Genomic DNA, 21,499 nt, shown 5'->3' with positions numbered 1-21,499 from the left:
TTCTGCCTACCTCTCTTTGAACTAGCTCAAAAGTCACCCATTTTTCTCACATGCTGATGAGTATCTGCTTTGATTTTCAAGATTTTAAAATTACTTCAGTTCTAGAACTCCTTTCATCAGAGTATTTACTCTTGAAAAATTGCTCTTGTGTCAATAAAACCCCGCAAACTAGCCCTGCTAAGTGAGTCAGGGATGCTGAGAAAATGGGACAAACAAGATGCCGATGGTCTTCCTCGCTGATATTGGCGAATTCTGCCCTTAAATGGTTGTTAAAGAACCTGTGCAAAGGCTGAGGTGTGGAACCAGCAACCCTCACGCTGGAACAGTCAATGGAGTCAATGAAGTTTGAGCAAGGGGTAAGATCATCACAGGTTTACAGTAGCTGTTAAGTAATATTAAAATACATCCAGCTGGTATAAACTAATTCTGTGCAGCCAGCAGTGATGCTGTCACAGGTGTAGTTTCCTTGTTAGTTTGAGAAATGAAAAGCTTTCTGGCATTAATTCTGAAATAGTTTTTCTTCCTTGACTGTCTGGTACTGCAAGCAGCAAAACTCCAGACTGGTGAGTTGGGTCCTGGTTTACACGGTTATTCTGGTAAGGCTGTTCTGATAAGGCAGCATGTGTTGTGTTTGTGCTCAGTTGATAACCCTGACTTTAGAGTTGACATCTAAATTCTCTTTTTTCATCACTTAGTAAGTGGCATGTAGAAGCAGTTATCTGAGAATGGTTCTGCAGTAACCATCCAGGTGATTTAGATTTTGCTGAACAGTGGTAATTGTAACTAAAACACCTTTAATTTCTATTCATCTTCTACTATTTTGGAAACTCGTCTTCCTGCCAGCTCCTCCCAGTGGAGCCAGCTGTAGTTCTGCTTATGGGTAAACTTCATGATTTTTTGTGAATCAAATAGGTCTGGACTTTTTCCAGCTGGTAGATACATGCTGTATAAAGCTGGCTGTGGAATTCCTGCTCAAATGTCTCTTTAGATGCTGCAAGGTAGGTGGGAAGGACAAATGGTAACGCAAAGTTGCAGTCTGAGTAGGAGGCAAGTGCATTTCAAAGACACAGCTGTGTACATGCCATTCATCACTGTGTTGTGAGTGACAGCTGGACACGCTGAAAAGGGACTTCCAGCAGCGTCAACAATGAGAGGCTCAAGTATGACACAGATCTTGTAGAGTTCCTGAATCCCTGGGTGGACCTGGCATGATAAACCCAGAAATGAAAGGGAAAAGTTGAGGTGAGTGTACAGGTATGTACATTTATAGACTTCCATTTCCAGAATGGAAAACAAATTTACTACTTCCGGATAGCCATATGTGTCAGAGTTAATAAAAATACGCAAGATTTTGAAGATGTGGGTTCTCACTATTTATTTTCCTGTTTGTATGTTAGGGTGAGAGTGTAGCTGTCAGCTGTTGTTGCAGGAGGAGATTTTTTTTCTCATAATTCACTGCAAACAACCCAAAATACTCAATCTGTCCCCAGCGTAAGAAGGGAGAGTAGGCAAGCTTTGGTCCTTGGCAGCAGTCCAGTAAGGGGCCACTTAGACTAAGTGTGATACATTTTGAGAACTTCTAAAGTAAATCTCAATTTAAAAGCAGTAGTTTAGTTTTCAACCAGCCCTGTTCACTCTAAATGAACAAAATTACCATCTCTGTAATGTGTGGTACAGGGAGGAAAAGGTGGTAGAAGCTGAATTTGTAGCTCAGAGGTTCATTTTGGTTTGGAACACTCGACGTGGTGATACGTGGTTCTGAGGGCAAGAAGGGCTGCAGTGAGAGCCATAGTTTGAGAGATGATGTTGCTCTTTCTAAAAACCTGCTCCCATCCTACCAGCGATGTTTTTGGGTAGCTGGGTTTTGTTGGGGTTTTTTTTCAGTTCCCAGTCCCCCACCCCAATTCCTTCCCCTAGAGGGCACATGTATCGTGATCAGTTCCTGTCTGGAAAAATGAGACCTACCATGACTGGCATGCAGGACAGTTGCCCTTTCCTTACTGTCTTGGCTGAGGTGGTTTTTAAATCTATTTACAAAATAGTTCAGAGTGGTGCTAGGTCAGAGTAGCACACCTCTGAAAGGCATGAGACTTGTGATTTGGGAAAACCATGTGCATGCTAAAGCAGAAACACAAATGCTATTAGTTTTTTAAGACTTGGTAACTCCAGCTTCATAAAGCAGCAGAAACTGTCTGGCAGTTCCTGTATTCAAGATTTGCACTGTTTTTAGAATTTCAGTAACCTCATGGTGGTACTTCTTTCCTGGTACTTCCTAACTTCACAGAAATCAGCCAAGTTTTGAAGCAGTATCAACACTTTCTCAGGCTTAACCATGCATTTGTTGCAGCTGTTTAGAACAGCTAAATCTCCTTGTGGCTATTGCAGGTGCTTGGTTTCCAGTTTCATAAGGAGGGATGCAAAGAGCACGTGCAAACAGCTGCTGAGTTTCCATCTGCAGCATAATTCCTACTTGGTGCTTGTGCACTAAGGAAGAACTATTATGAATGAAAAGCTAAGAAAGAAACGGTGCCCTGCGTCTGAAATGTTTGGCAAGTGCTGTTTTACCTAACTATAAATGCACACATGAACACAGATTAATAAACAATTTAAATGTTTATTTGAAAAATGTTAACAGTACAAACTGGCATGAGCAGACTGGGCCTACTCAGCAATGGTAAGCCAGTATTTCTGTAGACTTTAATGGAATTTTTTGTTTTTCTCTTGGGACTTCATAGAGTACTGCTGTCACAGATATAAAAAGCAAGCTGGTTACAATGGCTAACAATTTTTATGAGTGGAAGGGACCATAAAAATGTAAAGTGCTTGAAATATAAATCTGCCTTTTAGATTTTTGTTTTGCATATATAAAATGCCAGATCTTTTGAGTAGCACAAATGTTTGGTAGTGGTATCTTCCTTGTAAGACACACTCGATCCTATGAGAGCTGGAACCAGGTGGGGCAGCTTTGCTTAGGTTTGCAGGCACAGCTGATGTTTGCAATATTCCCTCATCTTTTTCTGAGGAATGCTATCTGTGGACTTAAGGACACCCTGAATTTCATCGTCTTGCTAAGTCAGGACAGCTGACTTGGTTTATGGGCATGAAGGCAGCCAGGATCCTGTCCGAGGTGTGGAAAAGTGACTTCACAGAAGTTAAAACCAATGGTAGCCCTCAGGGTGGAAAGCTGCTCTATTCTGAAGCTTCTGAAAAGGCAGCTGTTCCATTTTGAAGCTTCTGGAAAGGCTGCTTGTTTATGGAGAGGCACAAGGAAGTCAGCTTTGGGCCTCGGCCTGAGTGGCCCTTTATCAATTAATCAACTGACTTAGTTTTCTTAGTAGGAAATAAACAAGGTATTAAGATCAGGTGCCAAATATCAGATCAACTAAAAGTGTGTTTTTAAAACCAGTAACTCCAAAGTAAATAACAGTTTTAAGTACATGCTTTCTCATCTAAATTATTTTTCCTGTCTGAAAGTTCTGAAGGCAGGCTGATGGCAGTCACAGGTACAAAGCTGACTTGATCCAGGAAAAGGATGCCTCTGAAAGGTAAAGTTACCTGGCATTAGAAAACAAGACACAAAACAATTCTGTGTTCTAAAAATTAGACTTAAACTCCCCAAACTTAGTTTAAATCAATGCATCAACTAAGTAGTAACTTCATAATATCTCTTACATGAAGCTGCAATGAAAAATGCTTCCAAAATGTACTGGCTGCAGTTTCTGAGGGCTCCCTTTGCCCAGTTTCTACATCTGAAATGTCAGCAGTGTAGGCTCTATCTGCTCAGTGTCATAGTAGCCTACAACTGTCTGCTGTCAGGACCTACAGCTGATTCTCCAAGACTCACATCTGCAACTGTGTCATTCACCGGATGAGATGTTCTGCTCATTCTTACTAGTTCACAATAATGAGTTAAACTTTTGCCATTTTTTAGAGGACCACTTTACACAGGTAGGAAGAAAATAACTATGTGCTTTAGGGGTTGTTTTTTGGGGGCTTTTTGGGTTGGTTTGTTTTTTTAAAGCGGAGGGGATGGTTGAATTTATTTAACAAGGCATGAATAAGCCCCATGTTCTCCAACTGGAAGAGAAATTACTGCAAGCTGGTTCCTCTGCTCTATACTGACCTCTGCTATGGACAGGCCATCAGCCACTTTGCTGAACAGTTTGCTGGGATTAGAATTTTCTTCTTAGTTCTACTTAGTTCAGTTTCACATGTGGCAGTGTTACGCTACTTACTGCTGGGGGAAGTACAAAGTGTTTCTCCACTCTTTCTGCCCTAGCCAGGGAAGCCCTCCCATCTGACAGCACGCTGTGTGAAATGTCAGGGGAAGCACTGCCCCTTTTATCACTGCAGTTTCCAACCTTCCTGATCTTTCAACCCTCCATTTTTCTGGTCTGTCTGAAGGACCAAGGCCACTCGTACCCCTGAGTGGACACATGAATTAACTGCATGCAGGGCCATTCAGAGGCACAGCTGATCAGCTCTTCCAGAGCTGACTAAGGTTGCTTTGAAGTGCACGTGCTTGCCCATTCCAGCACTAAATCTACACTGATTTATTACCTGCAGTTACTAATTCATCTTTCCACCCCTTGTTCGGAGACCTTGCTTTCCCAAAAAATCTTGGTGTTGCTGGTAACATACCATGTGGAATCAGCCATTGCAGGCAATCAGCTTTATTTGTGGCCCCTTGCCAGCACCAGTTACTGTGGCTTGGAAGCTGCCTACAGAGGTAGAATTCCCTTGGAGAATTCCCATGCAAATTTGGAAAGCCAAATTTGAGGCCTTTAAGAGCTACTGTAAAACTCCAACACCATAGGAGTGTAAGATTTAGGGATGTTGGAATTGTTTAGCTCTAGTTTCTACCCTCCTCTCTTGGAACTATGTTAATAGTGTCTCACAACCTAGTCCCTAGAAGACTTGATAAAAATTTGGCAGTGTTGACAGCTCAGCTAAAGATATTTCCATCAAAATACTTTCCCATCTTTCTCTGAAATGCCTATGTGTCAGAAGTACACTTGGAATGGAAAGTTACCACTAGCTTTCTCATTGAATTGTTGCCACCATTTTCCTACAGAGTGGGGCTGCTTCAAAGATTTTTTTAAGTCACTGTTTTGCTTTCATCACAGCAAAAAAAAAAACAATTACAAAAATTACTTACTTGTTTTCACAGGAAGGGAGAATCACCTTTAAGACTTTGATAATAAGAGCTGCTCCAACAACTCCAACAACAACAACTTCCATGAAACTAAACAAGATAGGTAAAGATTGAAACCAGAATCTGCACAACCCTTTTCTCAAGTCTTCCACCCACTGGCACATCACCTACAAAGAGGTAAAAAGACAAAGATTGCAAAACAAATTAACTGCTGGGTTTTCAGGGGTTTTATTTAGCTACCGATAAATCACATTACATGGTGATAATTTTAAATTAAACTCATACATGCTTAAACATACATAAAAGCACGATGGAATTGACTGGTGGCTCAGCTATCTTTATCCTTCAAAGTTTGAAACAGGTGAAGGTTTAGTTCTGTGTTCATTAAGGGCCCCTCTGGAAAATAAAGGACACTTGAACAGAGCAGGCAGTAGGTTATAATGGTGAGTGTTTTGGCCACAGAGGAGGCCATGAAACCCATCCTTGCCTAAGATGGAATTGAAACTTCTCCAGCTCTTACTGTGTTTCCTACAGCAGGTAAGACCAGTGGTCTATTTCCCAGAGGGGTAAGCACTTGAGCAGAGTCAGAAGAAAATGGTGTAATTTAAAGCTAAGCAATATTTGAAATTGTCATAAATTCTTAGCTCTGTATAATGTAAACATCACAACTGACTATCATGACGTATCTGTGTGGTCAGAACATTGCAGGATTCAGAAGCCCATTGGATTCCTACTGGACTTGTCACTGGTGAAGGGTAATTTAGGTGGGGGCATTTTTTGGTTTATTTGGGGTTTGTTTATCTGCAGAAGTCCACTGGTCTTAGTGGTTGTCTGTCTTTAAATAACTGTACTTATAAACTAATAGTTATACTAGTAATTAAACCAAACAAAAAAACAACAAAAGCACCTTGTAAGAAGATGGAGGTTCTATCCTAAGAGGGGTCTCTGGTAACTTGCCAGGTAATGTCTCTTCATCCACTGTAGTTTCTACTTGCTGGATGAGGTACTGACTGGTAGTTTGCAATGGATCTTGAATATCTGAAGAAGAAAACTAGATTTAGTGGGGAGCTTGCTTTTTATTTGACTCACTCTGCAGGAAAATAGAGACATGCTGCATTTCTCTACTGTACATTCCTGAGACAATTACAGCAAGAACACAGAAGGCTTCTCTTTCTTTTGACTCGAGTAGTGAACTTGATAAGAAGCAGAAACAGTGTTACAGTGCAGCCTTTAGCTATGCCCTTAGCTGTAAATTTCAGCTGTCATCAGATTAAAAGGTTATAGACTAGATCAAAGTATTCTACTCCAATTAAATCCTTGAGAGATTTTGATGAAACAAAACTGAAACAAAATTAAGGCACCAAATAACTTCTCTTGCTTTTAAGCTATTCAAGTTTAATTACAGAGAACTGTTCTGTAGTTTGGAATTAACCCAGACAGGTATTTCCTCTACAGTTTTCTCTTTCATTCTCAGGAAATAAGGGGAGCTTTAGGGAAACTTCCATCATAGATCTGAGAGAGAAATTTATTCCTGTCAGATGTCTGGACTGCAGATTGCCAAGTATCAAGGACTTCAAAGGAGAACAGATTTGAAAACAAACAAAATACCTAATAACAAGAGCTGAATTTAGGTGTTTAAAAAAAATAAAAACCAAGCCGTATAAAATAAAACTCTTCCCTGTTAATGAAGAAACTGTTTCACTACATAAAACAAGGGACTAATGATGCTCTTTTACCCTGTAAAGTAATACATCAAATATGGATGAAAATACTACTTAACAGCCGAGAGATACCTTTTCCTGAGAGGTTGGGCAGTGTAAACAACACGTCGTTGTCCCTTGGCATGGAATACAGCATGCTCTCTTTCAAAGGGACGGTGTAGTTGGAATGCCTAAGTACTCTCAGGTCCTTTACTAAAATATCTATTTCTGTTACTTCTTCCTGCTGAACCTACAAGAGATGCAAACATGACATTACTGAGTTTAAAGCAAGACTGAAGCAGGCTGGCAGAGGACACCAGTACATTCCAGAAATCTCCAAGCCACTAAGATGTAGACATAGGGCTGTTATAACATGAATTAGTACTCTTTGTTTTTACATACCACACTTCTGCAGACCATACCATATCAGAAAATATGCTGAACAGACAAGGTCCCTCTCCCTGCAAAAGCATGTGGTAGTCAATCCATGGGCTTTTAACCAAGTCTTACATAGTACATCACTATCCTCTTGAGGCATTTTAGGGCATGGAAAACTCAAGTATGTAATGAAAGCATTTGCAAACATTGAAAGTGTTGCTGAGGCAAGACTGACACTTCTGCTTTTGCAGGAGCATTGTTTTTTTTCAAAAGCTGAAAGCCAAGTGTCACAACATTTGACAGTGTCCTGCTTGACATCCTTGTCTCCAAACAAGAGGCATGCACTGAAGAGATGGACCAGGCAGTGCATAAGGCATTGGCTGGATGGTTGCACTCTAGAGTTGCAGTCAATGGCTCAATATCCAAATGGAGATCAGTGACAAGTGGTGTGCCCAGGGATGGGTATTTGCACTGGTGCTATTCAACAACTTTGCTGGCACCATGGACAGTGGGATTGAGTGCACCCTCAGCAAGTCTGTTAATGACACGTTGTGGTCAACCTGCTGAAGGGAGGAGATGCCATCCAGAAGCAGCTACAGAAGCTTGAGAGGTGGACCCCTCATGAATTTCAACAAGGCCAAGTGCAAGGTGCTGTACCTGGGTTGGGGCAATTCCAAGCACAAGTACAGGCTGGGCAGAGAATGGAAAAAGAGCAGCCTTAGAGAGAAGGACCTGGGAGTGCTGGTGGATGAAAAGCTCAACATGACCTGGCAATGTGCACTCACATTCCAGAAAGCAAGCTGTATCCTGGGGCTGCATCAAAAGCAGTGTGGCCAGCAGGGTGAGGGAGGTGATTCTGCTCCTCTACTGTGCTTATGTGAGACTGCTTTTGACTTAAAGGAACCATCAAGGAAACAGTATTAGCCTTCTGGTTGTTCTTACTAGGTCCCTATGAAAATCTGAAATGCATTGTGATGTCTAGTTTGAGGCCTGAAATACAATGCCACTGTTGTGTAATAACTGAATCAAACCACGGTATTTTAGGCTATTACCAGTGGGATAAAGACGTCATTGGAAAAGCTACAGACCTCTCAGTGGGGCTTTTCATTAACAGAGTAAGATTCTGACATGATACAGATCCCTGTAAAAAATACTACATGCTGACCAATTAATCAAGGATCAATGGTATTATCATCATAATCCTTTAAAAAAAGAAAAAGGCAGCAGAACATAAGCCAGATTCAAAAAAGCCTGCGCACCTGTAAGATGCAGATGTGCAGAAACAGAAATATGACACTGCTGCTGGCTTCAGCATCTGGATCTTCTCTACAGAGCCTCTTTAGTTAGTTAATCAACTACACCATCCAGGTGATTTTGAGAACTCAGTTCTGCACATTTCAATCTCAGCTAGAATTGCAACACCTCACATTCACTGGTATTTGTGCAAATACAGTTAGAATTGAGGGGGTGGAGGTGTTTGTTCATCTCAAAGTCCATGTTCATTATCAAGATTCAAATTATCTTCTATGCAAAATCTTCTAAGGCTTAGCTCTCAGGTGTAGTGGGCTTTCACAATAAGCCCACCTGCCGTAAGAGTTTCCTGCTGCAAGCTGTTGCCCATTCTACATGCTTGAAACCTTTTGTTAGCTTGGAATAAACAATGGGGAAAACCTCAGGACTCAGAATGAGCCCATGCCCCTTTTGTTTGTTTTGTACATTATTTTATAAATCAGCTCTCACTTGTGAGTCTGGCTTTGCTTGCACAAGTTCACGTATTCAAAGAGCATGTGATACAGTTAATGATAATTATGAAAATATGAATAGAAGCATTAAAACTTGAAGTTTCCTCTTGAAACAGCCCCACTAATATACTGCCAACTTTGCTGTTATCTCCCTCAGTACTGTGTTAGTTAACATTAATTATATACTTTGTGTTCTAATCACCAGCTAGATACATGTAAACATTTTAATTCTTGGGAACTACTTGCCTCTCCTAAATTAAAAACAAGCAAAATGTTGCAGCAGGGGTTTTTTTTACCTGTTTTCCATCAATTTCTGTCACTTCTTCCTGAATGACAATCCGGTGCAAATCAGAAGTGGATGCCAAAGGCCACTCGTGAACCATGATGCGAACACTGACAGTTCCCAGGCGCTGCTGATCCGGTAAGTTATCCAAGCTTCCGTTCTCCACTGTTAACACACAATGTCACAATTTTTAAAGAGAAACCACCTCAACCAGAAAGCAGGACCCAGCCATAGAGAAAACAGGTGCAACTCTGACACAGATGCCATTGCACATGTAGCACCTGAATGGAGAAGTCAGGGGACCACTAGCTTCAAACCAGAGATGCCAGAACAGCAGTAGCCAAGTCTGTGCTATGCTGATGTCCTTAAACACTTCCAGTAACTGCTTTTACAACCAGTACTAATCTGGGCAACAAGTAAAACAGATGCCAGGATTTTTTCACCAAATCAAACTCAGAGCAGGTCTCATAACACAGCAGAGCTGTACAATCCCCTGACTCAGGCAGCCTGCAAACAATGTCGCATCTGCATCTCTTCCTCTGAGGTTTGCATCTAAGCACTCTAAGCAGAGCTCTTTGGCTTGGTTATTGCTGCATTTGTATTTTAGTTTTCCAAAGAAGTTCGTAAGAGTAATGCCACAGCCTAGCCAGCCACCTGTGTAAACATCTTGGTTTGCACAACATTCCTCTTCCTCTGAATACAGAAGCAAATATGCTCTTTTCCAGGCACACTGCATCTACTACTCAAGATGAGTGCCAGTTCCCTCCTACATATTTTTCTGTCCCCCTCTCTGTTTTCATATATGATTGGTGACACCTGAACCTCTCTTCCTACCCAAAAGCTTTCAGTTATTTCAAAAACTTAATATTCTACAAGTACACACAGAACTGCCTTTCTACCCTGGCTGTTTCTGCATAGTCTTAGTATCCTTCTCCCAATTAGCACACCTCTGCTTCAGGTGAGGGCATGCTAGAAGTGAAGTCCTGCAGAAGCACAAGAGTGGAGGTGAAGGGTCTCTTCAGCATTCAGGCAGCAAGGGACATGAACTGAGACCAAACCCTCCCTGCTGCTAAGCCTTTGGTGCTGTGTGTGTCACTTGCAGTGCTGAGCCCGTCAGGTAACGTGGGGTAAGGCTCGACTTGGGTCTCTCAGTCACACAGTAACTACTCATTGTGTCCATTACTTTTATGCTGTGATCCCTGTCCTCATAAAGTTGTTTTGCTTATTTAAAATGTAGAATACTTTTTGGCATAATTTAGTAATATCTTTCATTGCCAAAATTAGTGGCAGAAGGAGAGAAAGTTCCCTACAGGTGTGAGCCACGGCACTAACCTGGTTGCTGAGTGTTTTCTGATTTAGAGCAGTAAGCATGCATTAAAGGCCCAAAGCCCCTAAGATGCCAAGCAGCAGAAGCTCCCTGTGCTCCCAGCTTTTACCGTATGTCAGGCTGCTTAACCACCACTACATGCACAGGAGTGACAGATACACTTCCAAAACTGACATTTGGGGGTACTTCAAGTGGGGATGTAGGTGCCAAGAATGATCTGACAATTATGTCAGAGTATGTCATCTGTAATATTCCAAAGCATGATTATTAAGGTCAAGTTTTGTTTTTATATACATTCAGGAGTATTTCCCCCCTCTATCAGAAAGTATCTTGATTATTTCTTCAGCATTTTACAAATACTACCTGAATCTGTTGTCAATAATTTAGTAAGTAAACAGTATAAACATTACATTACAGGTAACAGAGGAAGGTGCTGTGCTGGGGACTCAGACCCAAACAAGAGAGACAGTTCCAGGTTTCTAGTTCTCAGGTCAAATCAGTATTTTCCTCATTGTTTCAGATTCAAAACTAGTCAGTGAAAGCTATAAAACTATGATTTGGGAAATAAATATGAACTACAGAAGAGTGTTCAGGACCTCTCAGAATTAGTCAATAAAATCATATCTATTTTTCTGGACTGAGTTATTTTGCAAGTAAATGACATTTTGCCATGTTTTTTTACCAGAAAAAGAGAAATTGATTACTGCTCTCCCTCTCCAGAAAAGAAGTCAAATTAATAATTGATGATGCTTGGGAAAGAAGGGTTCAAGAAAGAAGGTTATGACTCAGAGAAGCAATTTGAAAAAGTGTTAGTATTCTGTAAGTGCCTGATGAGGATGACCTCAGAAATCAACCTAGAGATTGACTGAACCTGATGCAGCAGCAGATCGTTCTCAGTACAACAGAAGCTTAAATCAAATAAGCATAATGGTCTTTGTTTAATTAATTATACACTATGCTCTGTGGATCTCCAAAAAAATCACAGTACTTTCTGTTTTTTCACAAAAAATGTGGCATTGAATCAGAAGAAAAATAGCAGTTTCAAGACAATTTGAAGTCATTAACCACTGCAGCACCCTAGCAAAAGTGCTGTATTTGTGCTATAATACCTTATCCAGCAGAAACTTGTTTGTCTAATAGACACAGAAGTGAGATCATTAAAAGATCTTCCTAACAACAATTCATACTTTTGTTACTGAATCTCCTTCTGAATATGTGCCAAACAACCTAGGGACACAGCCATTAGCAGGGTGGAGTTGCATCCTTCTGTTTACATTGTCTAGCCTGTAGTGCAAAACATTCTTTTGAAAAGATGGGCAAAGTCTGGATTTCAGATTAGACCATTTACACACAAGCCTGTTAATGTGACTTGAGATGAAGGCAGTAAGATTTTTCTGATCCATTTCAACACAAAAATTGTCCTACTTTGGGAAATGTTTTGCTTCTACAATGCTCAGGTTTGCAAAATACAGAACACATAGCCATTGTAAGCTTTGGTTAATAGACAACAGGGAAGCCAAATACCCCGGGGGTAGGAGAAAATTTTTAAAAACAAGGAAAAGAGAATACTCACATATTACTGTTTGACATGTTATGTGGGCAACCCCGCTTTTCATGGGGAAGTCATTTAGATATACCTGTCCATTAACATAGGTGATATTAAACAGAACCTGAAAGAAAGACAGCCAGAATGAGTGTATGTTTCCTGCTCCTGTGCTGCAACTCTACTCTCAGAGGAACACACTTCATACTGACTGACGTCAGAATAAAGGATATATCTGCAGCTGCTGCAGACTTTGTTTTGCTACATATTAATTCACTGAATAAATAGAAAAAACCAGACAAACCTGTCCTTTGTGAAATTCTCCACTGGTGTTCAGCATCGTAACACCAACTCTGATTGCTTCCTGGAAAAAAACAGTGAGAAGAGATCTAAGTTTGAGAAAACACATAAGCCACTGCAGGCAACTTTCGTGCACTCTCCTGGCGCATTCCCAGGCTTTCTATCCAGCAGATAGAAGAAAAAGGAATACGCTTTCTTGTTTCATGTAAGGATTAGTCTGGTTTTTTCACCCCTCTTTTTAATAGAGTATTGATGAGAAAGAATGACATCTGCATCCCCCTATGTATGGTTTCTAGTTTTTTGTAATAAAGATAAAATAATAAAAATCATCATCATCACTTGTTTCACAAGGATATAATGGAAGTCTCTCATATTAGCTGAAAAATAATAGACCATAAAAGGAAAAAATCAGATTCTCTGTAAATGTTTTTTTAAGCACTCCAGTTAGTCTTCAAAGTGAAGTTTAATACATGTTAGTCTATAGTAAAGAACATTCAGTTTTTTCAGCAGTAATCCTGTTTCTTTGGTTATGATTCCCAAATTATACATGGGACACCTCAAACTTGAAGATAATTGGGATTTGCTTCTTTCTTTCAAACCCTAATTGCTGTAATTTATGGAATCACTCATTCTGTCCTCTCATTTCTCCCTTGTAATTTCAGGGACTGCTTTGCAAATGGGACCTTAAATCTCCCAGGTCTGCCCCTGAAAAATACTTCATACAAAAATCAAATCTCGCTTGCACATAGCCAAAAGTAAGGATTGCCACACTGCTTTTCTCAGACGCCTCTTCAAAAACAATGTTAAGCTCCATATTTGCCTTGTGGGGAGCCTTAAATCATTACAACTTCATTTCATTAACACCTGGACGTGGCACTTTGTGCTATGGTCTAGTTGACTGGGTGGTGGTCAGTCAAAGGCTGGACTTGATCTTAGAGGTCTTTTCCAACCTAAATGATTCGGTGATTCTGTGATCCATTTTCCTCTGGAAAATGTCTCCATACCCTCAGCATCTTCTTTAGCTTTGTAGCTGGGTCATGGTTTCACAACCAACAGTTAAAAAGTGAGTCATGTCTCAATAAAAAGTTGAACATGCTCAGAATTTAAAATAAATAAAAATGTAAAGACACAAAAAGACTTTTCATTTAGCATTTTTACACAACACTAAATTTTTAGCCAGAAAATATGTGAAATACACAGTACCTAGCATAATACAGCCCCATTCATGAACAGAAAGCTGCTGAAGTGTGACTACAATGTCAAAAAAGCATTGAAACAATGGGTGTTAATGAGCACACTCAAGTAGCCAGAACTGTCAAAAACTGAAAAACAACATCCAAGTCTAATTCAGCTGCAATCTGGCATCATGAGAAGAACAGTTTAAAACCTAACACAGATAGCCTTTGGGTTGGAAGTGACTTGGAAATAATTTTTTGTATTTCCCCTTTGCCCAGACCCATTTGCCATATCAGTAGGAAGGCCACCGAGACCAAAGAGAAATCTCTTCCTCAATGCCCCTCCTATGAAATAGGTTTTTATATTGACTTTTCCTCAAAACTTAAATCCTAGCTATTCATAGTAAATGAAAATTACCAAGTTAGTCAGACAACTGAAGTCTGTAACTCAAAATACAAACTGGATTAACTGTATAAACATAGGATGTATTCTATCCTGTCTTACTGTAATTTCCTCAAACCACTTATTTTCTTCTCATATTTTAAGAATTGTGTGTATTAATAACAAAATAAAAATCCACCAAACTTTTAGATGTTTTAGCTCTTAGCATTCAGAACTCTTAAGTCTTTTATATTCTCAAACTGTTTACCAGATTACCAAAACTTTGTTATCATTACTTCCTAGGTTTTTCTGTTTTCTGGGAATTCAAAGGGCACAAAAGATGGGATTTTCCAGGAAGTCTTAACAGTCCTTCATTTTTTAAGCCACAACTTACATTTCAATTTTTTTTCACAGAAAGTATTTTGCAATCTTTTTTCAACATCTACAAAGTGACTCAGTTTACAAGAAAAAGGAAAGGACTGATGAAAAATAGGAAAATCCCCTCCTACCTTTTTTCTTTAAATCAAATGCTTTATTTGAAAGTGAAGGGCATGAAGGAAGCTAGGTATGCTCAACAATTGACTGTTAAATGTACAGAGTGAGCTATACATACAATGATTCATTTCCTTCAAAACAGCTGTCAGTTCCGTTGACACAGTATCCACAAGCACTGTCATGAATTCCAGAACATACTTAGAACTTGCACTTGAAGAGCACGTTAAATGTTTAAGAAATGAAATATTTCAGTTGATCTCTTCTGTGCTGTCACAGGTTCAAAAATCAGATGGTAAGGTGCAGACAAATAAGCCAGTTTAACCACTTGCTGCCTCTGCTACTGAGAGTGCAGATCTCTCCTACACATCATCCTCCCCTCTCATCCATGCCAAGTCAGCGAGGTAATTTAGCTCATTAATGGTACAAAAAACTTTCCCTTTTTTGCCAGACTATTTTTCTGTCAGTTGAACAAGCAAGGAAGAGCCAAACAAGCACAAGAGGTCCAAGAAAACAGCTGGGAGGAATGAGCCGGGCTCCTTGTTCTGATGGACACAGACTGTTGGACTGCCTCTGCTGCGTGATGTCTCTGTCCTTGCAGCATCTCCTTGGGAGATGTCTGTCCTCACCATCATCTCAGGTGATGGTGATGCATCTCCTTAATGGTACAGGTTCATAAAGCTCCTCAATAACTCAGAGCAATGATTAATATTCCCCTACAGCAGCTGTATCATGACCCTTGCAATTTTTTGGTCACACACAACAGAGAACTCATGCTGTTGCCATTCCTGTGACTAGTCTGTTCACATCCAGATCCAACAAATTCTACTGATATCTTTCCATGTGCTGTACATCCATTCTACTCAGTTGTCATATGTTCTTCTTTTGCAATTTATGAACAGGTTGTTCATTAGTCTTCATATTTCCCCACGGAAAATAACAGTATTCCAGCTCAGTCTTAACCCTTCCTTGAAGGCTAGTTTCACACTGCTGTCTTCCCATGGCTTCCCACTGGTCTCTCCTGCAGTGTCACACTCAAAACTCAATGGGTCTTGCTGTGGCCATCTTCCTGACCCTACACACCCCATACCAAAATCTACAGGAGGGCAAAAACCACCAGATGCATGCCAAATGCAATGAAAAGCTGGGCAGGAGTGCTGGGGGAAAGGAAGCAGCAGCTCACAGGAGAGCAGAGCACCATCCCAGCTGATCCACTTTCACCCCCAGCAGGGAACAGGTGATGCATGGTACTGCCCCTGTTATCAGAAACCTGACTGGTACCCCTTCAGTATCTGCATGTTGAAAGTGCTCAAGAGCCATATGTTGTTTATGCCTCCTTACAGGGAGGGAAACAGATGTGGCAGGCCAAGAGCTCTTGTCCCAGGCTTTCAGGATGAAATGCCTGGTCTGACAAGCCACACTTGCTAGAAAGTGCTCCAGTGATAACTCAAATCCCCATCTTTCCAATCCTAGGGCTGAAGACTCACAGACTTACAGAACATCCATTAATTTCAACAGAGGAAATTTTTTTTTATATTGCCATAATAAAATTCACAACCTGAGGGTGGAGGGGAAGAAGGTGTTTTATAGTGCTTTGTAGATTTGTCTTGTGGTTATGTACTTCATAATTTTGTAAACGCATAGTTTGCCAATCCTGCAGTAACAAAGCCACTGAGAGCAGAACATGGGAACTCTGCAGAAATCCATACTATTGCACCATCAATTCCTGGAGAAGCCTCAACTATGAGTGTAAAACTTGGTTGTATAACTTACAATACACTTTTCAGTATTAACAATATCATGAAAGTTTGCACAAATTTCAGACAGTCCTGTAATTAAAAAGGTTCTGAATTCATTGGAATATGTGAAAAAGCAGTGCTTTAACAGAGCCAGAATGAAAGGACAGCCCCAAGAAGCAGTCCAGGTCTCTAAGAATCAGGGTGTGCTTTCAGCTTATTGAAGTACTGATCCCTGTTCCATATTTCACAGCCCCTTAGCCCCTCCTGTGCTGATCAGTGCCTTCACACAAACTCCAACCTGCACTAAAAATGGCCCTAACATTCTTAATGCTCTTATAGGATGTAAATGTCTCTCCTGAGTTTTCCTATGATTTCTCACCCGTTTTAGTGCTCCAGCAGTGATATTTACAGCGGTAATAGCCACAGAACCTGCAAAGAGGACAGCACCCCTACCACAAATAAAAGTCATTCTGTTCTAGGACAGCTAGGCAGCAGCACTGTGATGACATATTCTACAGTGAACCACTGAATTTTTGTGAGCTTGGATCAGCAGAGGTAAGCATGTAGTGATCATTTTCTAATCCTTTTCTCTTTCACTGTGTGCTGCAACAGAACCCAGGACTGCTAACTGGGGCAGTATAATCGCAGTAGCAGCAGAAGAACAAGAAGGGGAAAAGATGTCAGTAAAGAACATAAAGCATCTGGTATAAGTTAAAAGGGAATATTCATTAATTCTCAAAGACTAACCATGCCACACAAATCCACAGAGAACATTTCACCTAATATTGCTTTTTAATGAAAAATGCCACACAAGACAAAGCTGATGGGTCTCATCATGCAGGAACTTCAAACAGATCTGATTATCTGATTAAGGAATCATGGAAAAACTCCTTCCACAGGCAGTGAGTACCTGATGAGGTGCACTGTACAGTTTCTCCCAGTACAGGGTAACTGTTCAGTCCTACACAGCTGCATCACTCACATGAACCCCATCTAGATTCAGCTGCTAGCAGCCAGCCCACTTGAAGCACAGCTGTTCTCTACTGAGGCTCTCCAAACAAGGCTCTTTTGCACCACAAGGCCTGTGGGAAGCCAAGTGGGCAGACCTAGGAACAGATGGCACAATGCCTTGTAAGACAGCCAGCTGTACAGAGACTTGAAAGGCAGACAATCCTCTCACAGGCATTACACAGGCACTGCTGATATCCTGTTTGCAACTGAAAAATGTAAAGTCTGATGCAGGTTGCCACAGAGGTAAAAAATAGACAAAATTAATAACTTGTTCTTACATCTGAGAAGAGATTATGGGAAAAGAAGTGTCTGAATAGACAAACAAAACCACCACACAAACTCATTCCACTTGAGTCCTGGCACTCACATGGACAACAACTGGCTCCAAATAGTGTAACTATATATTGCAGTCGAGGGCTCTGTGATCCATGCTTCACACAATTCTTTTGTCAGAATCAAACCAGAGCTATGTTGTAGGGTGAATCTTAACTGCAATCAGGCGTAACTGGATTGAGAAGTAATCATGGTACAAGTTTGACATGACAAGTTAGAATTCACAAGTTTGCAGGACAATAATTAGTCCCTCACATTTCACAAAATTTTGATACAAAATTTTCTCCATTAAGGTTTGGCATGACAGTATTTAGGGTAAGAAAACTACATCCAGTATTTACTTAACTAGCTAAAGCTGAACTCTTTGTTAATATAATAATCTAACATGATGCTTTTGCTTTACTTTGCTTTTCTGAACAAGCACACTTACTTTCATTCCTTCCTTGTTTTGCAATGACTCTTACTATAACGTGGCTTATCCTTCCCTTTGCCCTGTGTATGTTACTAGCATGAACTGCCTTTGTATCCTCCCTATTAAACCAACTCATACCATGATATTTTATCATGAGTTTTAAAGGTGAATACTCAGTCTCCCATCACAGAGACATGGTTGCTGATATTATAGTGCTTTAACTTAATCAAATACACATAGGAAGATGATGTCAGCTCTTTTAGGCCTAAAATCCACATGTGCTGGGCTGTTAATAGAGAAACTGGCATAAAGTGATGGAAGAAACATTTCAGCATGTTGCTATTAACAAGTTTCTTCTTTGATTAAAATACATTGTACTCACTGCATCAAATGGTTGATGTAGTGAAGATTATTTCCTGCTGTTGTAAAATGACCCATCCACACAGAGGCTTCTTGCAGGCAACAAATAATATGAAAACACTTTTTTTCCAGGCAACTGAACTGAACTAAAAAGAAAAAAAAGTCTGGTAGGCAAGTATGTTATTTAGAAAGAACTCTGCTAGCCTAAATTATCGAGAGGTAAACAGAGTAAGCAAATAACATAGCGTCAGCGTTGCTTTTAGCTAGTTCCTATCAGCACATTAAAAAAATACTCTAAAGCACAAAACCTTATTCCTGACCTTGCACCAGAAACATTACTTTAATGTGAAGGTCAGTTCTCTTATTGCATCAGTCCCTGTATTTTTTTTTAAGAAAAAAAAAAAACAAAACAACAACAACAACAAACCCTCAATTCTGTCTAAAATCAATCAATTTTTAGTCCAGTTTTGCATATCCAAATTTTATGAGGAGAAATAAAAATCTAACCAGACATGCTAATGTTTAAAAAAAAAAAGGTCCAGATTTTAAAACAACTTTTTTAAGAAATGACAAGTATTGCCCAACAATTGAGGCGTTCACATTCCAGAACTGAACAAAGCATTTCAGCATTACAAAACGCTATTTCAGGGTCTTAAGTTTTTTTTCAGTCCTTTCACTACGGTTTCTGTAACATTATTGCCATCAGCAAGGAGGTAAACTTTAACACCAGCTTTAATTCCCACATGGAAGAGTTAACAAAACATGAAGCACCAGTAGAGTGCAGCCAGTGGGCTCACAGAGTTATAGAGCACAGTTGTGGTGTCCAGCCAAAACAAAGCTGAACATGTTGATGCTGCCTGCTCCCCACCAGTCTGTAGTCCCAAGCCATCCTGAGGAAACAACAGAGTTATTCTGATCCCATCATCCACTGTCACTGAGCTCACGGCTCCTGAAGGCAGCTTGACAGCATGGCATTCCCACTCTGCCTATTCCCACTGCCTAGGCACTTCTGTTCCTAACAGGCCACCAAAAAACAGCTCAGTGTCAAAAAACATTGATTCTTCTACTTAAAACTTTCTCAAGACACATTGTTCCTTTTGCATCAAAACCAGTCCTGTACGTACAAAACTAAACAGTGCAGGAGAAAACACAAGTTTTTAGTTTGCTAAGTTTAAGATTTAAAAAGAAAAAAACCACTAAAGTAAAAATTTGTTTGTCCCCTTTTTGACTCTTAAAAGAAATTTTCTGCATATACTTACGCCACCAGGCCTGTATAAAGCTAAAAGAGTGCAGACACTTCCAAACTAGCAAAACATGAACTGACAAGACCACCTGAGCAGTACAGCACAAATGGACAAACTCAACCCCACAAACAGCACATCTGTGCCCGTAAGACACTGCAGCCCAGTTCCTAAGTCAAGCCCATAATATTATCACTCTAAAACACACCTGTTCCATCTCTGACCCCAAGATGCCTTACATGAGACTGCCCCAGCACCCCTGTGCCCGGCTCAAGCCTTCACATCCAAAGACAGCAGACACAAATGTGCCTCCGTGTCCTATAAAACTGTAGTGATAAATAACTTTAATGCCATCAAGTTGAAGTTTCAGTGTGGAAGTGTGAGTGTTTCTGGGTAGAAGGTGAGCAAGAGCATAAGTCTATATTACACTGTCACTTCATCTGCCTTTCAACAAATCCAAGCCAGCAGTCCCTTTCTCAGAGGGATAAGCAAAGTAGCCACAGTTGAGCTCCCTCGGCTCTCTTTAGTGCACCTGACTTCAAGCATTCAGGCACTTTTATAGGTATATGAATATCTAGATCTCTGTTTTGAAATCAGAGCTGAGGAGGTCTCTCTTCAAAAGCTCATACAGAGAAGCAGAAACCAGGAAGTAAGACCAGGAATGAATCCTGTTTTGTAACACAGGATGTGCCAGTCCAGGGCCTCCATCAGGCTTTCTTGGAAATGTTTTACTTAAATTACATTACTAAATAACTCTGGAGGGAAAAAAGACCGATAAATTTGCTCAGGTAACAGTAACTTCACATTGGCTAGACAACATGACTACAAACCCCTCACAACTCTTCCCTCTGTGATCTTACACTTTGGGTTCACAATTACAACCATTTTAGAGGATGTATCTGGTCATGATTCAAGTGCAGGCAGAAGTACCCAGCTCTTCTGTAATTCTAGAGGTCAAAGCTCACCTGCTTCTCTGGCAAACCTTTTCATTCCCACTGGAAAGATCTCCTACATAGTACCCAAAACATTCCTTCCACTCTTTTAAAAAGATTTCACCAAGCTACAGCATAGATATTGGAACAGAAAAACAGACAACACAATGCCTTGTGTATTTATAGATACACACGAATACATCAAAACCCTTTTCTTGGTTCGATTCAAGAATAGGCTAGGCGCAAATGTGGACCTAATGCAGTGCATACTTCTACGGCACTGAACTATCGAGATGTAGGCGGACAAGCCTGAAAATACAATAGGAACACATCTACATTGCATAAAAGTAACCATCTCCCCCCCTCAGACCTGTCAGACACGGCACATCCAATCCTACACAGACGAACCAGCAAAGGGAGAGGAGAAACCTTGTCGCCCCGCGGCAGGGTCCGGCTCACCCCCGTGAGGGAGCGGGGCAGGGGCAAGAACAGGGAGAGGGACAGGAACGGGGACAGTGGCAGGGGCAAGGAGAAGGGCAGGGAAAGTGGCAGTGGCAGGCAGGGGGTGGGCTGGCCCCGGCGATACCTGTCCCAGCGGAGCGGCCGGGCCCAGCAGCGCGGCGGCCAGAGGCGGCAGCAGCAGCGACAGCGGCAGCAGCTCCCGACGTCCCAGCACCGCCTCCATCTTGCGACCCGGGAATTAAAACCAAGTGAAACATCAACAGGCGGGGCCGGGAGGAAGCGGGGAAGGCGGCGGGAGGGGGCCGGCCCTGGCCCGGGCCTGCCCCTGTCCCTGTTCCTGTCCCTGTCCCTGGCCGCGCGTTGCCGCCGTCGCCGGGAGGTGCCGAGTTCGGCGTTGCGGAATAAGGCGCGGGCACGGAGCTGCGCCTACAGGAGCCCGTCATGCTTAATAGGCGACTGCAGCCTTTGAAAGCACTAAGAGAAGTACCCGGATAGATAGTGTTAGTAATTGCAGCTGTCTGTATAATGGCCT

At 41.1% G+C, this 21,499-nt stretch overlaps 1 protein-coding gene across 1 annotated transcript; it reads right to left on the bottom strand.

Moving 5' to 3' along the window:
- Positions 1-2,597: 2,597 nt before the first annotated feature.
- Positions 2,598-21,231, bottom strand: GINM1 (glycoprotein integral membrane 1). Its single transcript, XM_032101831.1, has 8 exons — positions 21,092-21,231; positions 12,433-12,492; positions 12,159-12,255; positions 9,272-9,423; positions 6,949-7,105; positions 6,063-6,193; positions 5,159-5,322; positions 2,598-3,538 (listed from the first exon to the last, which is right to left on the bottom strand). Exons 1-8 carry the CDS (start codon positions 21,188-21,190, stop codon positions 3,430-3,432), a joined length of 969 nt encoding a protein of 322 aa, XP_031957722.1. The 5' UTR covers positions 21,191-21,231; the 3' UTR covers positions 2,598-3,429.
- Positions 21,232-21,499: the final 268 nt, after the last annotated feature.

Source organism: Corvus moneduloides, chromosome 3 (assembly GCF_009650955.1).
Source record: "Corvus moneduloides isolate bCorMon1 chromosome 3, bCorMon1.pri, whole genome shotgun sequence".
Classification (NCBI taxonomy): Eukaryota; Metazoa; Chordata; class Aves; order Passeriformes; family Corvidae; genus Corvus; species Corvus moneduloides.
Note: the sequence above shows the minus strand (reverse complement) of the source record. Positions and strands in the feature narration are given on the sequence as shown.